This window comes from Rattus norvegicus, chromosome 4 (assembly GCF_036323735.1).
Source record: "Rattus norvegicus strain BN/NHsdMcwi chromosome 4, GRCr8, whole genome shotgun sequence".
Lineage (NCBI taxonomy): Eukaryota > Metazoa > Chordata > Mammalia > Rodentia > Muridae > Rattus > Rattus norvegicus.
In genome coordinates this window covers 79423891-79448577 of record NC_086022.1, presented here as the reverse complement: position 1 = coordinate 79448577, position 24687 = coordinate 79423891, and the positions used below count along the sequence as shown (strand labels likewise).

The following is a 24687-nucleotide window of genomic DNA, read 5'->3' as shown; positions in this document are numbered from 1 at the left end:
TTGGGGAGGTGTGTGGTAGCTTCTCGAGGAGCACACACACTGATTTCTAAAATGGTTGTGTCGGTTTATATTCCTACTAGTGGTGTTTGAGTGATACAGGAAAATTTGGGGTGTCCTAGTTCTTTAAACACCCTACGTACACATCCCTCAATTCATAATTGTCTGCAGACATCCTTTCCTGTGGCCATCTTCATTTTCCTGAAGCATTCTGCAAAACTTTGGGGTTAGTACTGGGCAGCTGTGCTCTCATTTTAATCGGTGATAGGATCTCTCAAGTTCTGGGCTGGCCACGTCTGTACCAGCAGGCCCAGCTGACGCTCAGTTCTAACACTTTAAAAGTGTACTTGGCCTCTAAGTCTTATGGTGATTGCTAATTACCACGTTCTCTGTGTGGTTTGTAATTACAGAAAGCACTCCACATTGCTGCCTATGCGAGTGATTTTTAGTCTCATTCCAGCAATTGGCCTGTCAGTGAACATGTCTGCACCGACCTTCACTTACATTCTGCATGAGTTCTTTAACGCTGACTAAGCAGAAATGAAGTTAGTGCATCAATCATAAGGAATAGCATCTCGACGTTTTGTCCAGGCTAGTTTCCAACCCCCTATTCTCCTGCCTCAGCCTTTTGAAGGCTGGAATCACAGATGCACATCACCACATATCTGTGTAACTGGCTTTGTTTTCTTTTTACTTGTTAAATTGGTGTGTGTGTGTGCATGTGCGTGCGTGTGCGTGTGTGTGCGTGTGCCCTGTGAATGTTTGAAACAGTCTCACCTGGAAGCTCAGGCTAACCATTGAACTCACAGCAATCCTCCTGCTTCTCTCTCCTAGAACAACTGGTATGAGCCACTACAGGTGTTTCTGTAGTTTCTTTCTGGGCTCTTCTGTGCATTGTCTCTAATATTTATTAGCTGAGATCTCTTGGGCCTGTTAGTTTTCCTTGTCTTTTTATAATTGGAGCAGCTGTGATTTTCCTAACTACTGGTGCATTTTAAATTGTACCCAGTTGCGTATTTTGGTGGTCTGATACTTTTAACTAAACTTGTTAGATGCAACACTGAGACCTCCTTATGCTAAACTCAGTTCTAGTACAGAGGGATGCTGAGTGCCCCTTCTCTCAGTAGTATTCCCGTGTGCGTGATCACAAGGCGTTCATCTGTGGGAATCATTCCTGACAGTGCTGACTTTGGAGGTCAACTCATTATCTTTCTGTGTTTGCTGTTTGGTTACCGCCTTTAAGCAGGTCTGGAGAAGGCAGTTTGGTGTTTGCCTCCAAAGCATGGACAAGTTTGCTCTGTCCTGTGTAAAATGCCCACTTGGTGGCATATGTGTGGGTATCGTCAGCACTGGAAAGACAGAGACAGGAAGGTCAGTGGGGTTTGTTCGCCTGCCAGTCCAAGCCAGTGAGAGAACCTGCCTCGCAGTGTCTGCATGGGTCCCAGTGCTGAGAGTGCAAGTGGACACAAGCCCCCATCTCTAACCTAGAAGCTATCTACAACTGATAACCGCTCGCAGATGAGAAATTCGTTTTCTTCAACAGAGTCTCACTGGGTGAAAGAAGAGTGATTTTTACCCAGAGTTTTGTGAGGATTGTAACTGGACATCTTTCTTTTCCCTTGAACTCAGGGCCTCTCACATGCCAGGCAAAGGCCCTGCCACTGAGCCACCCGCCATGACTAGGCTCTGCTTCCACCCATCATCCCCTTTTCCGGGGGCAATGGTGGTTCTTTGCTGGTTGTTAAGGACTAAGTTAGTGGGTTCTGAATTGTTTGACTTTTAGGGTTTTTTTTTTTTTTTTTGAGATAAGGTCTTACCATGTAGTTCAGTTAGTTCCTGAATCACAGTCCTCATGTCAAAGCTTATCAAATTCAAGAATTAGAGGTTTGTGCCACCACACTGGCTAACAGAATTTTCCAGTCTCTCATCTTTGGGTTTAGGGGCCGAAGCCTGGAAGGGGCCAGATTGTCACCACTGTCCTTTCTCTGAGATTCTTCTGTTGGGGGTGGACAGTGACTCATGGCAGGTAAAGGAAAAGGTAATGGTAACACTTGGCTCTAGAGAAGTCCTAAGGCCCTTGAAAAGAATAGTCAATCAACGTGACTTATTCAGATGGTCAGGGAATACAGGTGAGAAAGGCCGTGCTTCAGCCAGCAACTTTAAGTCCCACCCCAGCTGCTACAGCTACAATGGAGAAAGACATCAGCGGCATTTGGAAGAGCAACTAAGTATATTTAAGGGTGTAGCACAGAACTGTATATACACGTGTGAAAATGAGCAAAGGGATGCTCCTCTGAGTGTGTGTGGATATGTAAACATAAACATGTACAAATGTCTCTTAAAGAAGGGGGTAAAATCCACACCTCATAAAATTAACCACCATGTACAGTCATGTAGTATGTGACCACCACTAATTATAGAATCATCTCATCACCCCTGAGAGAAGCCCATGACCTTTCAGTGGTCACTCCTCGAAACCACGTTTTCTCTGGGCTCAGTTATTCAAGTCAGCAGAGCTGGCAGCTGGGGTTGACCACACTGTTAAGCCTCCCTGACATAGTTGATCTAACTGCAGAACGAGATGCTGATACCCTGTGGGATGGTGTGGAGTGAGTAATGGATGGACAGGGCTGCTTCCAAGCAGCACAGTTCACAACCACCGACTGCTGGTGCACTGCAGAGGGCAGTCCATTCCAAACAGGATGGCGGGTCACGTGCGTGGGTCCCGCAGGGACTTCCCAGGACTTGCGAGATCGAGGCGAGGGTGTGAGGGATCGAGGCGAGGGTGCGAGGGATCGAGGCGAGGGTGCGAGGGATCGAGGCGAGGGTGCGAGGGATCGAGGCGAGGGTGCGAGGGATCGAGGCGAGGGTGCGAGGGATCGAGGCGAGGGTGCGAGGGATCGAGGCGAGGGTGCGAGGGATCGAGGCGAGGGTGCGAGTTGCTCACTCAGCTTTTAAAGCCATCGTGGCTTAGTGGAAACAAGGGAACGCTAGACGCTCTTATGACCTCAGCGATGGTGGGTGGGGCTTCTGGGAAGGTGACTCCTGCTTCTAGCCACCGACTGGGTGCTAATGCCACCTCTTTACCTGCTTAGAGGATCCAACTGGTGAAAGTACGGTTCCCAGAAGTCCTGCCTTTGCTCTAAAGACTCCACAGTGGACTGTATGTCTGTGTGAATAAGCCCAGGAGGGCTCTTCTGGTGATCAAGGTGTGTGCTGCCGATGATCTGTGAGGGCATGTCTCCTCAACCTAAAAGCTGTCCTCAGACTTGCTGTAAGAGAAGTCTTATCCAAAATATTGTGTTGGTGATAGTTTAGAGAAATAATGAGAAACCTTTATTTTCTTTTTTTGGGTAAGTTTTTACTAGAAATGGTTCCTGACATCTGCAATGTATGAGTGCTTTTTGTTATATATGTAGTTTTTTCAGAGATTCGATTCAAGAACAGACTTTCTGGGCCTATTCCTGAGGAAACTTTGGGTGCATCTGAAGGAAGTTCCTTCTGCAGAGCGGCTTCTATGGACAGGGTTCCCTCCTCTTTTGACAGGAGGAGTAACCCGTGTCTGTGGTGAGCCTTTCCTAGTATCTAAAACTAAGTTTAGTATTGGAAGGCCGTCAGGTGGGTGAGCAGGCTTGGGTGCCCCTGCCTTTTGGTGTACTTAACTTTCACCACAGCGTGGGTGCTCGGAGTGCTTGTGCTTCTTCCTCCTGACCCTGTAACAAGTGCACCTATTAGCTTAAATTACCATGGACTTTTGATGGAACTGAAAATTAGCTTTCTTTGCACTCAGGACAAAAGCCTTTTTTTTTTTTTTTTGGTTCTTTTTTTTCGGAGCTGGGGACCGAACCCAGGGCCTTACGCTTCCTAGGTAAGCGCTCTACCACTGAGCTAAATCCCCAGCCCCGACAAAAGCCTTTTTAATTATATTATCTTTTTTTATATATCACATACTGACTGAAGTGTCTTTTTCCTCCCCGCCTCCCAAGTCTCTCCCCCACCCCCCTTCAGAAAATAGCAGGCCTCCCAGGGACAGCAACCAAACAGGGCATAACAAACTACAATGAGACTAGGCATACACATCACATCAAGGCTTGACAAGGGAACCCAGTAGGAGAAAAGAGTCCCAGAAGTAGACAAGTCATGGACAGCTCTTGCTCCCACTGTTAGGATCCCCACAAGAACATCAAGCTACTCAGACATTATATATATGAAAAACACACACACACACACACACACACACACACACACACACACACACACACACACCACACCTAGGTCAGACCCCTACATTTTCCCTGATCTCTCAAGTTCCCATATATCCTGGTCAATTGATTCTATGGGCAGTGTTCTTGTGGTGTGTCGTTGCCCTTCTGGTTCCCTGATCCTTTCTCCCCTTCCTCAGCAGGACTCACAGAGTCCCGCCTAATGTTTGTTTGGCTGTGGGACTTCACAGCTGTTCCCATCATTGGTGCTGGATGAAGTCCTCTGGTCTCTTTGAGGACAGTTCTGCTAGGCTCCCATCCCAGCATACTCTGCAGTCAGGACAGACTGGAGGCTGAAGGTTTTGTGACTGGGTTGTCATCCCAGTCCCTTCACTTGAGGCCTTGGTTATAGAAGATGGCCTGTCTTTACGAGAGTTACTCTCAGAGATTCCATGGAGTTTCCATTGCACTGGGTTTCTGTCTGCCCCCCAAATGCCACCGACTTCCAGTCTGTTGTTCCGGAGTGTGCTGTACTTCCTGTGCCTGGGGATCAGCCGCAACAGTTTTGTCGAGGTGGGGCTGGGGCAGCAGGGGAAGACTGACCACATAGGAGCTAGAGCTGCATGGATTTTCCCAGCTCTCTGTTGAGATAATCATGCACAGATAGAAATAAAGGGCACTCCGAGGCTGGAGACACATGAGGAAACTGACTGTGATGTTTCATGTGTGTAGGCATGTTGCGTGACAAAACTTTTCTTGGAGACACAATAGACCAAAGTACTGATACCACCGAAGTCTAGCTTGGTGAATCAGTGAGTTTTATTGGGGTTGCTTACAAGAATATGGGTGAGAGGTTACTTACAGGAGCAGAAGTGACTCAAAGACATCTGCATCACCAAGGCCCAGCCCAGCATGGGTGACAGCTCACAAAGCTGGAGACCAGGAGCGCACTGTACAGACTGCAGGCAGCGCAGTGGGTTGGAAGGTATTGGAGAGTGTCCTATCCAGGTGCCTCATTGATAGAAACCTCTTTGAGGCAGCCTAGCTGGTTTCTGCTCCTTCCTGGCAATTGATGTGATCTCAGAGTCTTGTTTGCAGCTCAGCTCTACTAAATCTGAGGCTGTTATTGTTTACTCTGTCGGGGAGGGGCCTAGTGAGTCTGGTCAGTTTCAGGGACTTCCTGAAGCTATTGAATCTTTCCTTTGCTTTTAAGGAACTTCCTCCATGATGGAAGATCCTCTTGATCTCAAGGAAACCGGAACACATCAATGTGCAATATTAAAATATATCAAATTTTGTGTCATTTGTTGATCATAAGTGATACTCAACAGCTTTGTTGAGATGAAGTTCAGGTACTCTGCAATCCCCCTTTAGGCATGCACAATGCAATGGTTTTTAGTGTGTCACTTTATTTCCAACCACCATTGTGACTTGAGAAAGTTTTATGACCACAGAAAGAACCTCCAGGTGTTGCTGGCTACTTTCCCTCTGTCCCCCTGTCTTTAAGCAGCCAGTTGTCTGCCTTGTGCCTCTGTGGGATTTGGTATTCTTGACATTGATACAGGTGGAATCAGACAGTGTGCCTGACTACTGGCAGTGGGCATAGTATTTTCAAGGTTCACCTATGCTGTCGTTTATGTAAATGCTTCCTTTTACGACCAATTGGTGATTCTTTTTTTGGTTCTTTTTTTTTTTTTTTTTTTTCAGAGCTGGGGATCGAACCCAGGGCCTTGCGCTTCCTAGGCAAGCGCTCTACCACTGAGCTAAATCCCCAACCCCCAATTGGTGATTCTTTATAGGAGAGACCATGTTTTCTTCGTTGTCACTCATCAGCTGATAGATCTGGAGGTAGTTTCTACTCTAGGCTGTTGTGAATGATCTTGATAGTCCTAGCTATCATGAAACTTGCTCTATAGATCAGGTTGCCTTGAACTCACTGAGATCCTCTTGCCTCTGCCTTGTGAGTGCTGAGATTAAAGGCATGCATCACCACTGCCAAACATGACCTTGACTCTTCACCACCATGTTCAAGAAAGCAATAATCTTTGCATTTATCATGTAACTTTCTTTACTATTCTTGCTTTTGAGTGAACAATGTAAAACAAAGGTTCTATATTTTTAGGTTTTAAGTCCTAAGTCCTAGTAGGAAAAATGTCTACCGAGACATTGTTTCTGAGGCTTAGCTTGTCTTGATGCATCCTGTCTCTTTCAGTTGGGTTTTAAACTTCACTGAACATGAAGAAATATTCCCTATTCAGCTTCAGTAAAGTAAATCCGCTTAAGTATAGATTCTGGTTTGTGAGAGATTTGGGTAGATGTTATTGAAATATGTAAGGGATTTGGGGGGAAGAGAAGGGAACACTCAACAGTATAGAATTAAAAGGAGTCCAGCTAAGAAGAAACCAAAGGTACACAGCACATCTTCCTACTTAATATATAGGATGGGTGACTCAGTAGGAGACACTTGGAGAGGGGCAATTTACCCCCCCCCAAAAAAAAACCATATTCAGACATGGCCTGATTTCATTTCTGAGAATTTTATTTATTGACTTAAGTTTTTGAGACAGTAGTATAGCCATGACTGGTCTGGAACTCCCTATGTAGACTAGGCTGGCCTCAAACTCACTTCTGGGTTCTGGGATTAAAGGCACCACCCAGTTGGAAGGGTGATTAGGCCATTGGTACCTCCCCCCATCCTGTGAGTGTTGATTATCTCCAGATTTGTCCATAAAACTTCTAAGGCACCAAGGACCCGCTGAGACCACTGTAGCTGGGTATAAGCCTCCCACATGGTGCCTGGTTATGTTGTGAATTTGTTCACAACTAAAGACCAAGATTGATGCTGGACCTTTTTTTATCCCTTTTCCATTCTTTCTTTCTTTTTTTAGGATTACAGTTTTGTCGGTTTTGGTTTTATTTTAAAGTCATGCTTATTTGAGTATGATTCATATACCATGAAGCTTGCCACTTTTAGTGTAGTTGGCAAATTTTATACAGTGTATTCAAGCCAGTAGCATTTACTTATTCTTGGGAATAACATGTTTAAGTTACAAGACTTTTTTGGTTTTGTTTTTGTTTTAAGTCAGGGTTTCTCTGTGTAGCCCTGACTGTCCTGGAACTCATGTGTGCCAGTACTGCTAGGATGTTTTGTTTTGGATATGTAAACATAGTAAAATAATATGTAGTAAAAATGTGATACATTTCCTAAACTTCAAGTTTTCCTTGTACATGCACACACATGTGCACTTGTATGTTCACATTGTGTGTGTGTATATATATATATATTCTACATGCACATATGTGTAGATGCACATCAAACACCCTCTGCAGATGGAAGTCTTGGCCTTTTGCCAGCAGAACTTTTGGAGAATGTTGGCTCCACTGGTTTCCTCTGTAGGTGTTAGCCTCGTTGTCTCTGGAGTAGTAAAGCTGAGGTGGCAGGAGGAAAACTAAGAGATAATTACTTAATTACTGAGCAAATTACTTTCAGGAAGAACTCAGAATGATTAAGTAAACATATTAAATAGGTAATAATCCCTTACTGCCTGCTCCTCTACTCCACAACCACCCTTATACTGCCTCGCCTTTCAGCATATCCACGTCACAGCTACTTAGCGAGTTAGAGGCCAGCATGAACCCGAGGAAAGTCTCAAAGAAAAAAAAATGAGCATTCTGTTAACAAGTTAGACGTCAACCTTCCTCGAAGAAGAAAGCACATTCCCAGACAGCTAGTAGGCAGAAGCACAAAACATACTACAGAAGGTGAAGGAGCCTTTGAAAAGTGCTTACGAAGGAAGGAACACTGATGAAGTAGGAAATTACCTTTATAATGTAGCATGCCTCTTAACAGTTTTCTGTGTACTGGGTCCAGAGAACATCTTCAGGGACTTCTGCCTTTCATATTTTGGCAATTAAATTAATAAGTAATTAAATTAATTAATTAATTGCTGTAGATACATAGAAACTAATTTTGCTTAATCTTTTGGGGGTTGTCTGGAAAGCCGAGAGCAGTTGAAGCTGGCTTGTATGATGAGACAGAGCCTTGGTTCTTGTTAAAATAAACCTATAATTACTACTTAATAGCTTCTCTGTCAGAACAGTCTACAGCTCAGGAGGGAGGAAACAGCTTCGTGTTTATGTTCTCCACTCTTGTTCAGCTCTAGAAATGGTCACATCACCTTTGTAAGCGTCTGCATGCTGACAGCTGCTGCAAGTGTGCTTTAGTTTGCTGTGTGCCTTGTGCTTACCTGACCTGCTAAATTCAGTAGAGCTGTCAAGGGAGTTCTTTGAAAAGGACCATCTTACAGATAGAACTCTTTAACAGAGACCCCATCTTATGACTTTGAATCCATGGAGGAAGTAAGATCTGTGTATGAGAAATAACATGCTCTTGCCCTGTGCCTCCAAAGCTGCTCCCAAGTTTGCTGAGGCTGGCAGGTACCCACCAGAAAGAGGCAAAAGCTGGGATGGGGAACAGGCAGGCAGGGCAGCAGAGAGAAGCAGTGAGTGTGTTCCTTGTGGTTCTGTAATTCAAAGCCCCAGTTAATCCTTTTCTTTTTCATCATGATGACTTGTGGTTTGAGAGCATGTTCCTGCCCCTTTACTATCTTGGGAAACTCAAAACTTGACGATTTTCTCTCCCTGCTAGGTGCTGGATAGTTTACTAGTCCAGTATGGAGTGGTGGAGAGCTGTGAGCAAGGTACCTGTCTTCTGAATTGCTTTTAAATTTGTAAAGGGAAGGAAGTGGGAAGAAACTAACCAATTCTCTGTTTTCTCTTCCCTCAGTGAACACGGACTCGGAAACAGCAGTTGTAAATGTAACCTATTCCAGTAAGGACCAAGCTAGACAGTAAGCAGCCCGGAACTCCTTGTCTACCTGTTATAACTAGATTAAGTTATTACAGTCACTCATGTTATGTGATGTCCTAAATTGAAGACAGGCTGGTGGGTCACAAAAGGAAACCTTATTTTATATGTTTTGACTCTACAATTAATGCCTTTTTAAATCTGCACAACTATTGGAAATCTGCATGAGGTTAAGGTATATTCCCTTTTTAATTTATCTTTAATACCATTTGAAAGTGATGCGTGAAGCTAAATCACAACCTATTTGCAATAAGGGTCTGAATATTTTTCCAGGTTATGTAATTTGCCTCCTTACTCTCCCTTGGTGCTTTAGCACTGCATTGCACTAACAACAGTTAAATGTTGTCATTTTCCTCTCTGAAGTTGGTCGTGATTACCCAGTTCACTAACTGAGCAGACACTGAACTATTGCAACTTGTAGCTGACAGCTTTTTGGATCAACCCATGATAATTTTGCCAGCAGTGGGAGAGAAAAGGGGCCCACAGAAACTGCTGCCCTCGATAGTTCAGCCTAGGATGTGAAAGCAGCGGTGGTGCAGAGTCCCTGGCAGCCAGGACTGTGACTGGAAGCCTCACTTCCTCATGGTAGAGCTGGAACAGACTGGTCTTTTCTGTGGCAGAGTCAGAAGGACCATTTGGCCGTCCCTAAGCCCTAAAGGAGAAATGGGAAATGATCTTTAACAGTGTGATTTCAGGGATAACCTCCATGTGAAGGGGAGGAGTCCCATCCAGGTACTGGAGAGTATCTACTCTGGGTACTGCGTGTTTTAGGAGACAGTGAGCAGCCCATTGAAGCCCTGTTGCTGGCACGGTCTAGCCAGTTGTTCCTCTGCTGGAGAAGGAGATTTTTAGAAAGACCCTACCAAGTGGGTAGTCCCAGAGCAAGTGTCCTACACGCTGAAACTTAGCGGTCAGATGGTCTCTTGGGGAATGAACTTCCATCAGAACTAAGCATTGTTCAGTAGGGGAGCCTGGTCAGAGCCACAGTCTACAGGGCCACAGACGCAGGTTCCAGGATCTCTATCTACCAGATGTCATAAAGGGCTGCAGGAGACAACGCCCTACAGAGAAAAACCAAGTTAAGACTTAATTGAGAGGCTCATCAGTTCAGAGCACTGGTTGTTGTTCTAGAGGACCCAGGTTCAACTCCCAGCACTCACATGGCAGCTCACAACTGTGTAACCCCAGCTCCAGGAGATCCAGTTCCTTACACATACATGCAGGAAAAACACCAATGCACATAACATGAAAATAAGTCACTTAAAAAATGTTGAGCTAAAAAAGGAGACATTATAACATCATTGAAATTAAAATCATTAGATGTTAACCTAAAAAACAAAAATCCCACATATTCCAGTGAGTTGGAAAATCTAGCAGAAATGGACATTCCTCTATATGTTTATCACCAAACAAAATTAATCTAAGACAACATAAAGATTTTAAGTAGCTCTGTAACAGCCCATGAGATTGAAATACTAATAAGAAAGTCGAGTGGCTCAAAGCGTTCAGGCTCAGACAGATCCACTGCTGAATTCTACAATCTGTTTGAGGAAGATTAGTGCTCCTCAAACTAGTCCATAAATTAGAAAATGTAGGAAAACTACCAAACTCTATCAAGCTAGTTCTAACCGCATACCAAAACTAGATAAAGAGACAGCAGAAAGAGAACGTTAGAGATAATTCCTCCTAATGGATATAGATGCAGAATTTCTCAATAAAATGATTGGAAAATAATTAAGTGATGCATCAGAAAGATGTTCACTGTGATTAGCCTTGGCTCCATTCCAAACATGTATTGATGTTTCAACATGTGCAAATCAATAATTTTATATATAAGTGACGTCAAAGACAGAAACCATTAATTACCATACATGCGGGAAAGGCTTTTAACAAAAATCCAACATCTCTTCATGAGAAAGTCCTGAGTGTGCTAGGACTAGGGGTATATCTCAGCCTCATCCACGATATTATGTCTCCCTGTCATACTAAATGGAGAAAACCTCACAGCATTTCCACTAGACCAAGTACAAGAGCCTCTGGGCCCTTTGCTCTTATCTAATACAGTGCTTGAAGTCTTTGTTAGAGCACTCAAACTAGAGAGAGACAAGCGTTACAAATCCAAAAGGAAGTCCAGCGATCCTCACTGGTAGATCTTATTATCCTACGTGTAGAACTGTAAAGACTCTACCAGGAAACCCTTAAGCTGATAACCATTTTGAGCAAAGTAGCAAGACACAAAAATATAACATTAAAAAAAAAAAATCAGTTGCCTTCCTGTATATCAATGACAGACAGACATACTGAGGAAGAAACCAGGGAAATAATCCCATCCACAATAGCCAATAACTAACTAAATAAAATACCTTTGAATAAACCTAACCAAGGAAGCAAAACAAAAAACAGAGCAAGTTAACCAATGACTGGCCCAACTTGAGACCCACCCCGTGGGAGAGAGCCAGCCCCTGACACTGTCAGTGATTCTCTGCTGTGCTTGCAGACAGGAGCCTGCATAGTTGTCTCCCGAGAGGCTCCATCCAGCAGCTGATGGAAACAGAGGCAGAGACCCGCAGCCAAACATTAGTCAGAGCTCAGGGAGCCTTGCGGAAGAGTCAGGGAACAGGATTGAGCAAACCGCAAGGGTCAAGGACAAGAGTCGATCTGGGCCTGTACCAACCAAAGAGCGCACATGGACTGGAGCTAGGCCCTACACATATGTGCAGCTTGGTCTTCATGTGGGCTCCCCAGCCATTGGAGCAGGGCCTGGCCCTGACGCAGACTCGGCTGCATGCCTTTTCTGGCCTCAGTGGGGAAGGACATGCTTAGCTTGTGTGTGTGAGGGATCAGAGAAGAGGGTCTCCCTTTTCTGAGGAGAAGTGGTAGGGAGAGGAAGGCGGGAGGATGGGAATGGAGGAGAGGAGGGGGTGGGCCTGTGATTGGGATGTAAAGTAAAGAAAGGAAAGTCAGATAGAAAAATAAAACAATATAAAGTATGTAGCTTTTCTGGAAAACAAAAACAAAAAAATATACAAGAAAATGTAAAACACTCGAAATTGAAGACACTAGAAGATGGAAAGACTTTATATATTTTTGAACTGGGTAAATTAATATTGCAAAATAAAAAGTTATCTACCCAAAGGACTACAGGTGAGCATGTTACTTGTACATAATGTCTAGTCCAGCATTATTCACATAGCTTGGACTGGAGCAGGTTGAGGTATCCAAAAACAGGGATGCACAAGGAGTGGGGTGTGTGTGTGTGTGTGTATGTGTGTGTGTGTGTGTGTGTGTGTGTGTGTGTGTGTGTGTATTCAGTGAAATTTTTTGTTTGGTTGTTTTTTATCTTTTTGAGACAGGGTCTCTCTGTGTAGCCCTGACTGTCCTGGAATCTGCTTTGTAGACCAGGATGGCCTTGAACTCAAGAGATCCACCTGCCTCTAGGTCCTGAACGTTGGGGCCAAAGGAGTGTGCCACTACACCTGACACACACGGTGGATTTTTTAAAGCTATAAAATGATGGTTACATATTTATAGGAAAATGGATTCAGTTCAACTGAATTAAGCTAACCTGAGAGAGAGGAATGTTATCTTTTTCATTTATGGTTCTAGATATTAAATGTAAGGTTGTATTTGCATACATGATGAGAAAATACAAGAGTAACTGTGGGACCAAAGGGGCCAACAGGGGAGGAAGAGATGGACAGTAGCATAGGAGACAGTGCTGGCCTGGTGGGAAATCCTGATGTGATACACAACCATGTGTCAAGGAGTAACTGGGGCTGGGAAGATGCCCACTCACGATGCTCAGGGGCTGGGGTTGAGTCTCTGGCGTCACATAGCAGCTCACACCTTCTGTGATTCTAGTGTAGGGGGTCAAACAGCATACGGTCATGTGAAATAACACGTTCTCCTCCTCCTCCTCCTCTGCTTCCTCTTCGAATTCCTCCTCTTCTTCTTCTCAGAGTTCAGCTAGCTTCTTCCCCAAAGGCAGCAGTCATTGGACTACTAGAAAAGGAAAGAGACACCCGGGAGGAAGATGGAAATTTGTATGACTCAAAGGGACTCTTAACTTTGGTGCTATTCTGTGAGTCAGGATGTTAAGGGAGTAGAGATGCGTGCAGTGCTCCCTTCCAGCAGTGCTGCAGGCGAGCTGGGCCTCTGTGAGAGGCCACAAGGAGGCCGACACTGGTGGTGGTCTTGCTTCTTTCACAGTAACCTACTGTTGGTATTTTTTTTTTTTTGGTTCTTTTTTTTCGGAGCTGGGGACCGAACCCAGGGCCTTGCGCTTCCTAGGCAAGCACCCTACCACTGAGCTAAATCCCCAACCCCTGGTATTTTTAAAGATGCCTCTGCAATTACATTGCCCTAAGTGCATAAAATGCGATTGTAGGGATATGTAATGCCTTAGTTAGCTAATTCCAAATTTGGTACTTAAAAACTTCACTTATTTTTCAGTTATAAACAGCATAGAAAACCAGTTATATATATATATATAATTTTATAGATATTTATATATTATAAATAATTATATATAAGGATATATATTACATGAGTGTATCGTTAGAACATTTATTTAAAAGTTGATTAGAGGTGGATGGTGGAGAGAAAAGGGGGAAAGAGAGAGGAAGTGTGTGCCTCCATGATCACAGAAGTCAGAGGATGGCTGTATAGAGTCAGTTCTGTGTCATAGTCAGTGAAGACCTTTATGTGTGTTCTGTGGGTTTGTGCAGAAAACACCTTTCCCCACTGAGCATCCTGCTAGCTCCAGAATTGTTTTCAACTGTGTGACCTTCATAGAGCTTAGACTTGTTGTGTGACTGCTTCTCTGTATTCTCCCCAGGCTTTCTGAAACCTTGCCAGTCTAACAGGAGAAAATGGTTGTGGAAATTTTACATATTCTCATTAGTGATACTGCAGCTTTTAACATGTTTAAACTTCTTAGTTTTCCTTGTCTGTATCTTTCTTTTCTTTTCCTTCCTTCCTTTCCTTCTTTCTTTCTTTCTTTCTTCCTTCCTTCCTTCCTTCCTTCCTTCCTTTCTTTTTTCTTTAAGTTACAGCATCTTTTATGAGTCCTTGGACATTATGTTATTGTAGGATTATAAAGTCAATGTTTTACAAGTTGTGTTCTTCAACTGTCATGTAAGAAGAGCAAGAAAATGCCACCTTTTAGGCCATGGGTGTCCAGCCATTTACAACTGTGATGATAGAAGCATGTGAGCAACAAGCTTAACCCTCAGGAGGTCAATGAGGGAGCGTCTTGTGCTTACAGTGACCTGTGTGCATGGTTGGTAGAGCCAAGATCCTGTTGGATGGAACATACAAGATAAACCTGGGGTTTGGGGAGATGGCTGGATGCCTGCCCTGCCCTTATGTCTCTGCCTCCCTCCCTCTCTCTCTCTCTCTCTCTCTCTCTCTCTCTCTCTCTCTCTCTCTCTCTCTCTCTAAAACCATTTTTTTTTCTTTTTTACCATCTGGTGGTGGTGTACACTTTTAAGTCCCAACTAGGGAGGAAGAGGCAGGCAGATCTTTGAGTTTGAGGCCAGCCTGGTCTAAAAAAAGCAAGTTTCAGGACAGCCAGGGCTACTCAGAGAAACCCTGTCTCGAATAAACAAAACATTCTACTATCTGAGCTCCATTCCCCACCCATCCTCGTCTCGAAAGTGGGGATCACCGTTACTCTTAGCTCATGCACGAGGCTGCTGTAACTAAACTGTTCCTTCTAAAACACTTGACTTAAAAGCTCAAATGTGGTGAGAGCTCCGGTGAGCGGCCATTGTGTTCGTTCCTCCAGCGTGTTCACCGCTGCTGAAGATCGCCCAGCTGCTCTTCACTACACTGTGCTCTGGGTACTGGTGCACCATCAGTTTTAGACCTCGGTTGTATTTGAGAGGAGTCCTATGATACAGCTTTGTCTAGGACAGAATCTACCCTGGAAATTCCTGCCACCTTGTGTCTAAGAAACGTCTGAGATCGTAGCACAGGTATCAAAAATACAATACCTATTTTAGGCTTAAATCTTAAATTACTAAATAATGAAATAAAAGTTCAAAAGCTGTTAAAAAGAGAAGTTTCTATTAAGAAACTGCTCGGTTCAGAGAGGCAGAGACAAAGCATTCATATGCTGTTCCGTGGAGGGTTTGTGTATGTGACAAAGAACCTACTGGAGTGTGTGTGTATTGATCTCACACACCCTTTGCTTATACGTTCTTATGCCTGTTTTCATTAGAAAACACAGCTCAGATACAGGATGTAGCCCAGTTGGTAGAGTGCTTGGAGTTTGGGCTGCAGCACTGCATAGAGTGGGGTGCTGTACATACCTGTCATCCCAGCAGGTCATCCTTGGTACAAAGCAAGTGGGGAGCTACTCTACATGAGACCCTGTCTCAAACCAAAACAAAAACCCAATTGTCAGTGCTTTAAATCCATCCTTGCAGATTGCTTTGGAAGCTCATAAAGAAGTTACCAATACAAGTGTTTGATGTGACTAGGTGGCAGTGTTGCACACTTTTAGTCCTGGCATTCAGGAGGCAGAGGCAGATAGATCCCTGAGTTCAAGGCCAGCCTGATCTATGGATTGAATTCTAGAATAGCCAAGGCTACACAGAGAAAACCCTTTCTCAAAAAACAAAAACAAACAAGAAATAATAAGTTGGCTAATGGCTACGAGGAGGAAAATCCTGTGTAGACTTTAAAAATTAGGTAAATCAATATATTATGGGAAAGGAGTGCAGAAGACTGATAAAAGAGAAGTGTTGGTTCTGAGGTAGCCTTAGCTATGTAGCAAGACCCTGTCTTAATAAAACAAACAAACAAACAAACAAAAAAACCAAAAAAAAAACAAAACAAAACCCAAAACATCAAAAGAAGAAATAGAAGTAGACCAAACAACAGGACAAATTTCATGTCATTCAGAAACGAAGTTAAAATTTCCACCTTTAGTCTTACTCTATACATTATAGCTTTCAAAGTCAGTTTTACTGCAATGGTTTGCATGCTTTTTTCTTTGTAAACTATGTTTGTTTATTTGCACATGTGCATGCATGCATATGCTTTAGTGTATATGGAGAAGTCAGATGACAGCTTCCAAGACTGGTTTCTATCTTTCTACGCTCTAGATCCTGGGTCTGGGTCTTGTATCGTCATCCTGACAGCAACCTTGACAGACTGGGCATCTCACTGGGCCACCACCTTGTTTTTGAAGCCACAGTTTCTTGCTGGGACCTGGAACTCGCTGAGTGCTAGGGATCCACCTTGTTCAGCTTCCCCTGTGCTGGGATTACAAGTAGTGCCCCTGTTCTTGGCCTTCTTTTGTGGGTGCTGGGATCAAATTCAGGTGCTCATGCTTCCACAGCAAGCACTTTACTGACTGGACTGAGCCTCTGGTATTGGATTTTTGTTTTTCCTGTAGTAACACTTTAGTCATAAACACTTTAGTCACGAAGCCGTCTGTAGGTCAGTGATTGTGCTTTGTCTCTAAGATTTGCATCCATGCAATAGTGTTCTAGGACTTTGGTAGTTTGTGCTCAATTTATTATCAACCTCTAATTTTTGGTATGGTATGCCACCCTGTTTCCTGCAATGACCACAGAGTGCCACAGACAGGAATAAAGGCTTAAATGATTCAGAGCTATATCTGATGAGGTTTTTCTTGCCAGTGGAGGTAGAGTACCAAAGTGGTGCAGGACCTCTTGTGGCAAAGCTGACCATTCTGGCTGTGGTGGTTTGAATATGCCTGGCCAGTGGGAAGTGGCACTATTAGGAGGTGTGACTTTGTTGAGGTAGGTGTGGCCTTGTTGGAAGAAGTGAGGCACTATGGGGGTGTGCTTTGAAGCTCTGCTCAGTGTGGAAGAGTCAGTCTCTCCTGGTTGCAGTCAGATCAAGATGCAGAACTCTAGCACCATGTTTGCTGGATGTCACCATGCTTCCTGCCATGATGATAATGGATTAAATGTCTAAAACTGTAAGCTAGCTACAATTAAATGTCTGCCTTTATAGGAGTTGCTTGGCTCATGATGTCTCTTCACAGCAGTAAAACCTTAAGCCAGAAGTTGGTACCAGGGACTGGGGTATTGCTGTGATAGGTCTGACCATTTTTATTTGTTTGTTTGGAGGAATTTAGATTTTGGGATTTTGGATATGAAAATCCATGGAATGCTTTAAGTGGGACTTAATGGTCCACCTGAGTAGAAATTTGGAAGATATTGGTGCTGAGGTTTATTTGAATCTGGAGATAATTTTTATGTTTTGGTAAAGAATGTGGCTGCTTTTTGCCCTCATCTGAAGAGTGCACGTGAGGTTAAGGTAAAGAGATTTCAACTAATTGCATTGTCAAAGTAAGTCTCAGAAAAGCCCAGCATAGATTTTTTTCTTCTGGTTTACTCTCATGAAGAACATTTAATTAAGAATAGCAAGCTTAGAAAGAAAAAATACAAAATGTATGGGTCAAGTATTAAAGGGGCACCAGAAAGTGCAGTGGAGCTAAATCCTGTGTTCAAGGAGATACACAGATGAAGTTAGTGGTGTCTTTGGGGCGGGATCCCACCCAGCTAAGCTTATTGTTCTCATGTTTACAGTTGAACAATGGTTACTTGTACTGTGACCTGGTAATTGCTTTCATTTGGACGCAAAGAGATATGATTGTGTGTCAAATTGACATGGGATGACAGGAGCTTTTAATCATGATCTTGAGGCATAGTCACCATAAAGAGCTTAGGTCCAGACATGGTGGTGCATGCCTTTAATTTTAGGATACAGACGCAAGCAGATCTCTGAGTACAAGGCCAGCCTGGTACAGAGAAAGTTCCAGGTAAAGAAAGCTTAAGTTTAGGGGTGGTGGTACATGCCTTCAATCCTGTGTTCAGGAGACAGAGCCACACAGATCTCTTGAGTTCAAGGTCTATCTTCAGAGCAAGTTCCAGGATAGCTAAGCTTAGGCAGTGAGGGAGTTGGAAGACAGAAAGCTAGTGATACCGTAATAGAACAAGGGGACTGGGGGTGGGGATGTTCTAGCCCTAGCAAGCAACTTTGATCACGTAGCTCTGGCTTTAGAGTCAAGATTAGAAGGGGTTACTGGGACACGTGATGCTGGTCAGCTGGAGCTATGAAGTTAGCAGTGATTGAGAAGAGACCAGCATCACCGTGGTGAAATCTTCTGGTGAGTGTTTTCTGAGAGTACAAAGAAGCTGTGTTCCAGAGATAGCCAAAGTTGTACTTCATGCTACAGCTGGGCTTAGTAATGTGCAAGAATCACCCTGCTGGTACTAGATTTGAAGGCATAAAGGGATCATGGAGAACAGCTGAGGTTTGGTGCTGTGAACGGCCATGGAAGGCTGTTGGTGAAACTTCAGCCTCAGTTGGAATTGATGGCCCAGGACTTGTCACCATGAAGGGAACCTGTAAGAGGCTATTGGTGAGCCTAGTTGTAGTGGAAAACCTCAGCATATTGGAGACAGCAGTACCATGGGATGATCACCAAGAACAGCAGCAGCAGTGAAGTGGATCAACCTGAGCTTAGAGTGCTACAGAGGGTAGAGCTAGAAAAGTAATGCCAGCCCTTTGGAGGAGCCCAGAAGATCATGTGTGAATTCCAGAAACAATAAGGTGTAAAGTTGAACTTGCCTTGGATACCCCAAGATATTAGAGATGTCAGAACCATGAAATCCTTGCTGAGGAAAGCTGCTAACAGGAAGTGGAACCCAAGAGAATGAAGTGTTTGCAGTCATCAAAACTGAAAGGAGTTGGAGATCTACAGAGTGCTTTGACATCAGACATGAAGATGCAGAATTTGGAGTTTGCCCAGCTGGCTTTTGGTCATGCTTTGGTTCAGTATTTCCTCACTCTGATGTTTCAGAGTGGTAATGTATATCCTTTAATGTTGGAAGTATGTGATCTGCCCTTTTTTTATTTTATAGGTAATTACAATTAAGAAATTGCATGGATCTCAGAAGATGGGGACTTTTGAAGTTGGACTAAATATATTTTTTATTATGCTATGGCTAGGTATGGCCCCCAAAGACTCAGGTGTTTGAATAAGCCTTTGGGGGCCAGGTAGTGAAATATGGTGGTTTGCATATGCTTGGCTAATGGGAAGTGGCACTGTTAGGAGGTGTGGCCTTATTGGAGAAAGTGCATCACTGTGGGGATGGCCTTGGAAGCTCCACCCAGTGGGGGAAGAGTCTGTCTCTCCTGGCTACAGTCAGATCAAGATGCAGAATCCACACACCTATGGTCGCTTGATCTTTGACAAAGGAGCTAAAACTGTCTAGTGGAATAAAGACATTTTCAACAAATGGTGCTGGTTCAACTGGAGGTCAGCATGTAGAAGAATGCAAATCCATCCATTCTTATCACCATGTACAAAGCTCAAGTCCAAGTGGATCAAGGACCTCCACATAAAACCAGATACACTCAAACTAATAGAAGAAAAAGTGGGGAAGAGCCTTGAACACATGGGCACTGGGAAATTTTCCTGAACAGAACACCAATGGTTTATGCTCTAAGATCAAGAGTTGACAAATGGGACCTCATAAAATTGAAAAGCTTCTGTAAGGAAAGGACACTGTCAATAGGACAAAACGCCAGTCCACAGATTGGGAGAAGATCATTACCAATGCTACATCTGATAGAAGACTAATATCTAATATATACAAAGAACTCAAGAAGTTAGACTCCAGAGAATCAAATAACCCTATTAAAAATTGAGGGACAGAGCTAAATAAAGAATTCTCAACTGAAGATTATCGAATGGCTGAGAAGCACCTAAAGAAATGTTCAACATCCTTAGTCATCAGGGAAATGCAAATCAAAACAACCCTGAGATTCTACCTCACACCAGTCAAAATGACTAAGACAAAAAACTCAGGTGACAACAGATGCTGGCGAGGATGAGGAGAAAGAGGAACACTCCTCCATTATTGGTGGGATTGCAAGCTGGGACAACCTCTCTGGAAATCAGTCTGGAGATGGTTCCTCAGAAAATTGGACATAGTGCTACTTGAGGACCCAACTATACCACTCCTGGGCATATACCCAAAAGATGCTCCAACATATAACAAGGACACATGTTCTACTATGTTCATAGCAGCTTTACTTATAATAGCCAGAAGCTAGAAAGAACCCAGATGCCCTTCAACAAAGGAATGGATACAGAAAATATGGTACATCTACACAATGGAATATTACTCAGCTATCAAAAACAATGACTTTATGAAATTCGTAGGCAAATGGTTGGAACTGGAAAATATCATCCTGAGTGAGGTAACCCAGTCACAAAAGATCATACATGGCATGCACTCGCTGATAAGTGGATATTAACCCAAAAGCTCAGAATACCCAAGATATAATCCACAGACCACATGAAGCTCAAGAAGTTGGAAGACCGAAGAGTGGATGCTTCAGTTCTTTTTAGAGGGGAGAACAAAATACTCACAGGAGGAAATACAGAGACGAAGTGTGGAGCAGAGACTGAGGGAAAAGTCATCTACCCCACCCAGGGATCCATTCTATATATAGTCACCAAACCCAGACACTATTGCGAGTGCCAAGAAGTGCATGCTGACAGGAGCCTTATATAGCTGTCTCCTGAGAGGCTCTCTTAGAGCCTGAGAAATAGAGTAAAATCCTGTGAACCAACCATTGGGTTGGAAACAGGGCTCCAATGGAGGAGTTAGAAAAAGAACTGAAGGAGCTGAAGGGGTTTTCAACCCCACAGGAAGAACAACAATATCAACCAACCAGACCTCCCCAGAGCCCCCAGAGACTAAACCCGTGGCTCCACCTGCATTTGTAGCAGAGGAAGGCTTTATCTGACATCAGTGAGTGGAGAGACCCTCAGTCCTGTGAAGGTGCAATGCCTCCATGTAGGAAATGCCAGGGTGGGAGATGGGAGGGAGTAGGCAGGTAGGTGGGAGAACACTCAAAGAGGCTGGTGGAGAGGGGAAGGGATAGGGAGACTTCAGAGGGGAAATCGGAAAGGGGATAATATTTGAAATGTAAGTAAAGAAAATATCTAATAAAAAAGAGAGAAAAAAAAGATACAGCACTCTTAGCTCCTTGTCTAGCACCATGTCTGTCTAGATGGTGCCATGCTTTCTGCCACTGAGGATAATGGACTAAGCTCTGAAACTGTAAGCTAGCTATAATTTAATGTCTATCTTTATAAGAGTTGCTTGGGTCATGGTGTCTCTTCACAGCAGTAAAACATAAGACACTAGCTCAGGTCTTACCTCTTTGCATGAAGCCATAGTTCTGTTGGATTAGGGTCCTACCTGGTCCCCTTATTTATTTGTATCCATCGACCCCCAAAGATTCCATCTGATGGCAGCATCAAAACTGTATCGTGGTACAAGGAGAGAAGTGCATTCGTGACTTTCAAAGGTGGTTAAAGGTCGTCGTGTTAGCATGTTAGCATGTACCTCAGCGGTAGTACAGAAGTAAGAGCAAGAGACCTTATGGGTTCTTTCTGTAGCACTGTTCTGTGGGAGACGTGTGCTTAGTTGGCAGACACTGGGTACAAAGTTCTAGCGAGACGCTGAAACAGCCCATCAGTTTAATCTTTAATTTTTTTATGTTGGGCAGCAAATACCTGATTGAGAAAATGGCCCCTCTAGGTAGCATGGAGCATGTTAGTCAAGCTGGATGTGAGCTGCTTAGCCATCCCTCGTCTTTGTCACTCACATCACTGTGTGGCTGAGAATAACTCCTGGGTATCATTTCTTCAGTCTTTTCTCCCTCTTCTTGGTCCTCAGGTTGAACTTCCTCTTCTAGGAAGGCCTTTTGTGTTATCCCAATAAACTTAATACAGTTAGTTATTATAAACCAGACAAACACAGTTCATAGTTTTAAAAGTTGCATGTATTTACAATTGCCCTGTGATTATGCTCTGTGTCTTAGTTAGGGTTTTACTGCTGTGAACAGACACTATGGTCAAGGCGACTCTTACAAGGACAACATTTACTTGGAGCTGGCTTACATCATCAAGGTGGGAGCATGGCAGCATCCAGGCAGGCTTGGTGCAGGAGGAGCTGAGGGTTCTACAGCTTCATCTGAAGGCCACTAGAGAAGACTGGCTTCCAGGCAGCTAGGACAAGGGTCTTAAAGCCCATGCTCACAATGACACACCTACTCCAACAAGGCTACACCTCCTAATAGTGCCACTCCCTGGGCCAAACATTCAGAGCACCACAGGTTGTGCCTCCGTTTGTGTACAGATGTATGAGGGCACATAAAAGCCTGGTCATGTGTGGAAGTCAGGAGAAAACATCCAGGGTTCATGCTGTCTTCCAGTGGGATCAAACCCTGTTCTCTTCTGTTTTGTGTCTACAAGTGACAAACACCTTCACTCAGTAAGCCGGCTCATTGGCCTTCAGCATCTTGTGACTGATTGAGAATAGCAACAGAGCTAATACAAGAGCTGTTGAATAGCAGGGTGTAAGCAGCACACACTCTGGATGAGGTGCCCGAGTTCCGTTTGAATGGTTATGACAGCTCTTCTCTCAGGTCTTACAGAGGCTTAATGAAAACACTACAGGTTTTCCTCATGCACTTAGCAGACCACCCCCACATGACAGTGCTAGATATCAAACTGCGTACAGGAAGGTTTCAGCAGTTGCTTTAAAGTCCGTACGTAAAGTAGGGAGCTCTGCCACTGTTCTGCAGTTAGGTTGACTCCCGCACTCTCTTAGGTTCTGATCTCATGGAGCCTTGTGGTCTGAGGGGACTCAGCTTGTGTCCATCACACACACAGCTGGGTGCACCTGGTATAGCTGCTGTCTCCTTGCTCCCCAGAGACGCCTGCGCTGAGAGTGTGGGTCCCTGACTGAAGTGGGTTCCACACTTTTGTGCTTTCTCACTTCTTTCCTGGGAGAATCTTTCCTTCAGGGGAACACTGTTTAAAGCAGTGCAGTAGAAAGTACAAATCATAGTTTCTGCCACGTTGAGAGAGTTGTTTCTTGGGAAACGTGTCTGTATTTAGCGTGATCTAGAAGACACGTGATCACAAGCATCTGATCATGTACACTTCCCTCTGTTTATCCCAATGAGGAAGGTGTCTGTGTATCTCTCTTTCACCCTTCTGTAACCTTCCTGGCTTCTTCCCACAGTAAGGTCCTGCTAACTGCTGAAGGCAGCAGTGCCGGGTTTTATAATGGAGGGCAGACGGTGAATGGCCTCCTTTTCTGTCTGTAGAAGGATTTGTGATTCTTTCATTTAGTTGAGTTTCTGGAAGACTCATGATTTCTTCTGACCTTCAGAACAGCTTTAAATCTTTGCAATTGTTGAGGCTCCGATTTTGTAGAGTAGATAGGTATCCATTTATTAATACCCTCCACTTTCTCCCTGCAGATCCAGGCAATGTATTTTATAACCCTGGTCTACATGCTTAAGGAGAAAGCAAAGACCAGCTGTGAGGTCCTGTTACTGGGCATTGGTGATAAGGCAACCTCTGGTGTCTGGGTAAAGCATGCCCTCTGACATAAGATCCTGTGGAAGTTACCCCCCACCCAGTATATTGGAAGAAAAATCGGCCACAGAGCACTGCATATCATAGCTACAACCGGGCTTCAGCAGGCACTGGAGATCACATGTTTGTGAAATAGGCAAAGGGCTGAGCTGTTTGCAGAGATGCTGTGCTTAGCAGCTTGAGAAAAGCAGGGCTGGAGAGATGGCTCAGCCACTAAAGGCTAGGCTCACAGCCAAAAGTATGAGAGAAAAGTGACAGAGCGCCTTGATCCTACTGTATTTTGGAACTCCAGATCTTGGCAAGGGTTCATTTGTGTGCCAGGGGACATAGGGCAAGGAAATGAAGGGAAAACCTAGAATTCTGTGTCTGAAAACGGCATGAACTTTCATGGCGGCCTGCCTGGGCCTCCCTGGGCCTCCCATCCCATATTCTCAGACCCATTCTTAGTGCTAAGACCACCTTGTATCCTCCTCCTCTTTCCATCTAAGAATTGAAAAGTAGATGTTCAAGTAAGGAAATGAATTAAGAAGCTGGAAATGACTGCATGGAGCCTGCAGGAGCTGAGCTCAGATACCGCTCAAGCAGGATATGACCCGGAAAACTGGAAGAGTCCCCCTACCCCCATTACATTTCGCTGTGCTCCAGGGAGTTAGAAAGGTGTACCTTAAGAGCACAAGTATTTGAACGCTTGAAATCTTGGCTCCATATACTGCAACATCTGAAGTTTGTAATTTAGACTGTAATGGGGTGGAATGTAGGTTACATTAAAACAAGAGCAGACCTGACAGGACACTTAGTGTACGTTCACAGACTTTTTTAAAAGGCAAAATCAATCTGTATTTGTGGTGGAAGATGAAGAGTTACTGAAGCAGGACCCTGACAGTTACTCCTGTGGTGTTGGCATGTCCTAATTCTTGGTTTGGAGGAACCGTGGGATGACTCGGCTGGTAAAGGTCGTTGCCTCCAGACAATGCAGCCTGAAAACCTAACTTTGATCTTTAGATCTCACAAAGAGAAGGGGGGAGAGGACAGACTCCACAGAGTCCTTCTCTGACTGTCACATACACCCACATACCCCTACTAGCAATACATTTACTTTTAAAACCCACTGGGATGCTTGAATTGTGTGCTGTCTCCTATAAATGTTACAATAACGTTGAAACTGG

General features: G+C 44.1%; 1 protein-coding gene across 7 annotated transcripts in view; it reads left to right on the top strand.

Moving 5' to 3' along the window:
• Igf2bp3 (insulin-like growth factor 2 mRNA binding protein 3) overlaps positions 1 to 24687 on the top strand; it is a 134557-nt gene that overhangs the window by 77346 nt on the left and 32524 nt on the right. For 6 of the 7 annotated variants that reach the window (XM_017592993.3, XM_063286031.1, XM_063286030.1 and 3 more), the window contains 2 exons: positions 8848 to 8899; positions 8986 to 9049. In XM_017592993.3, coding sequence (XP_017448482.1) covers positions 8848 to 8899; positions 8986 to 9049 — 116 coding nt within the window. Of the gene's footprint in view, positions 1 to 3030; positions 3207 to 8847; positions 8900 to 8985; positions 9050 to 24687 lie in introns of those variants that run through there. The other variant, XM_063286034.1, reaches the window with a different exon arrangement.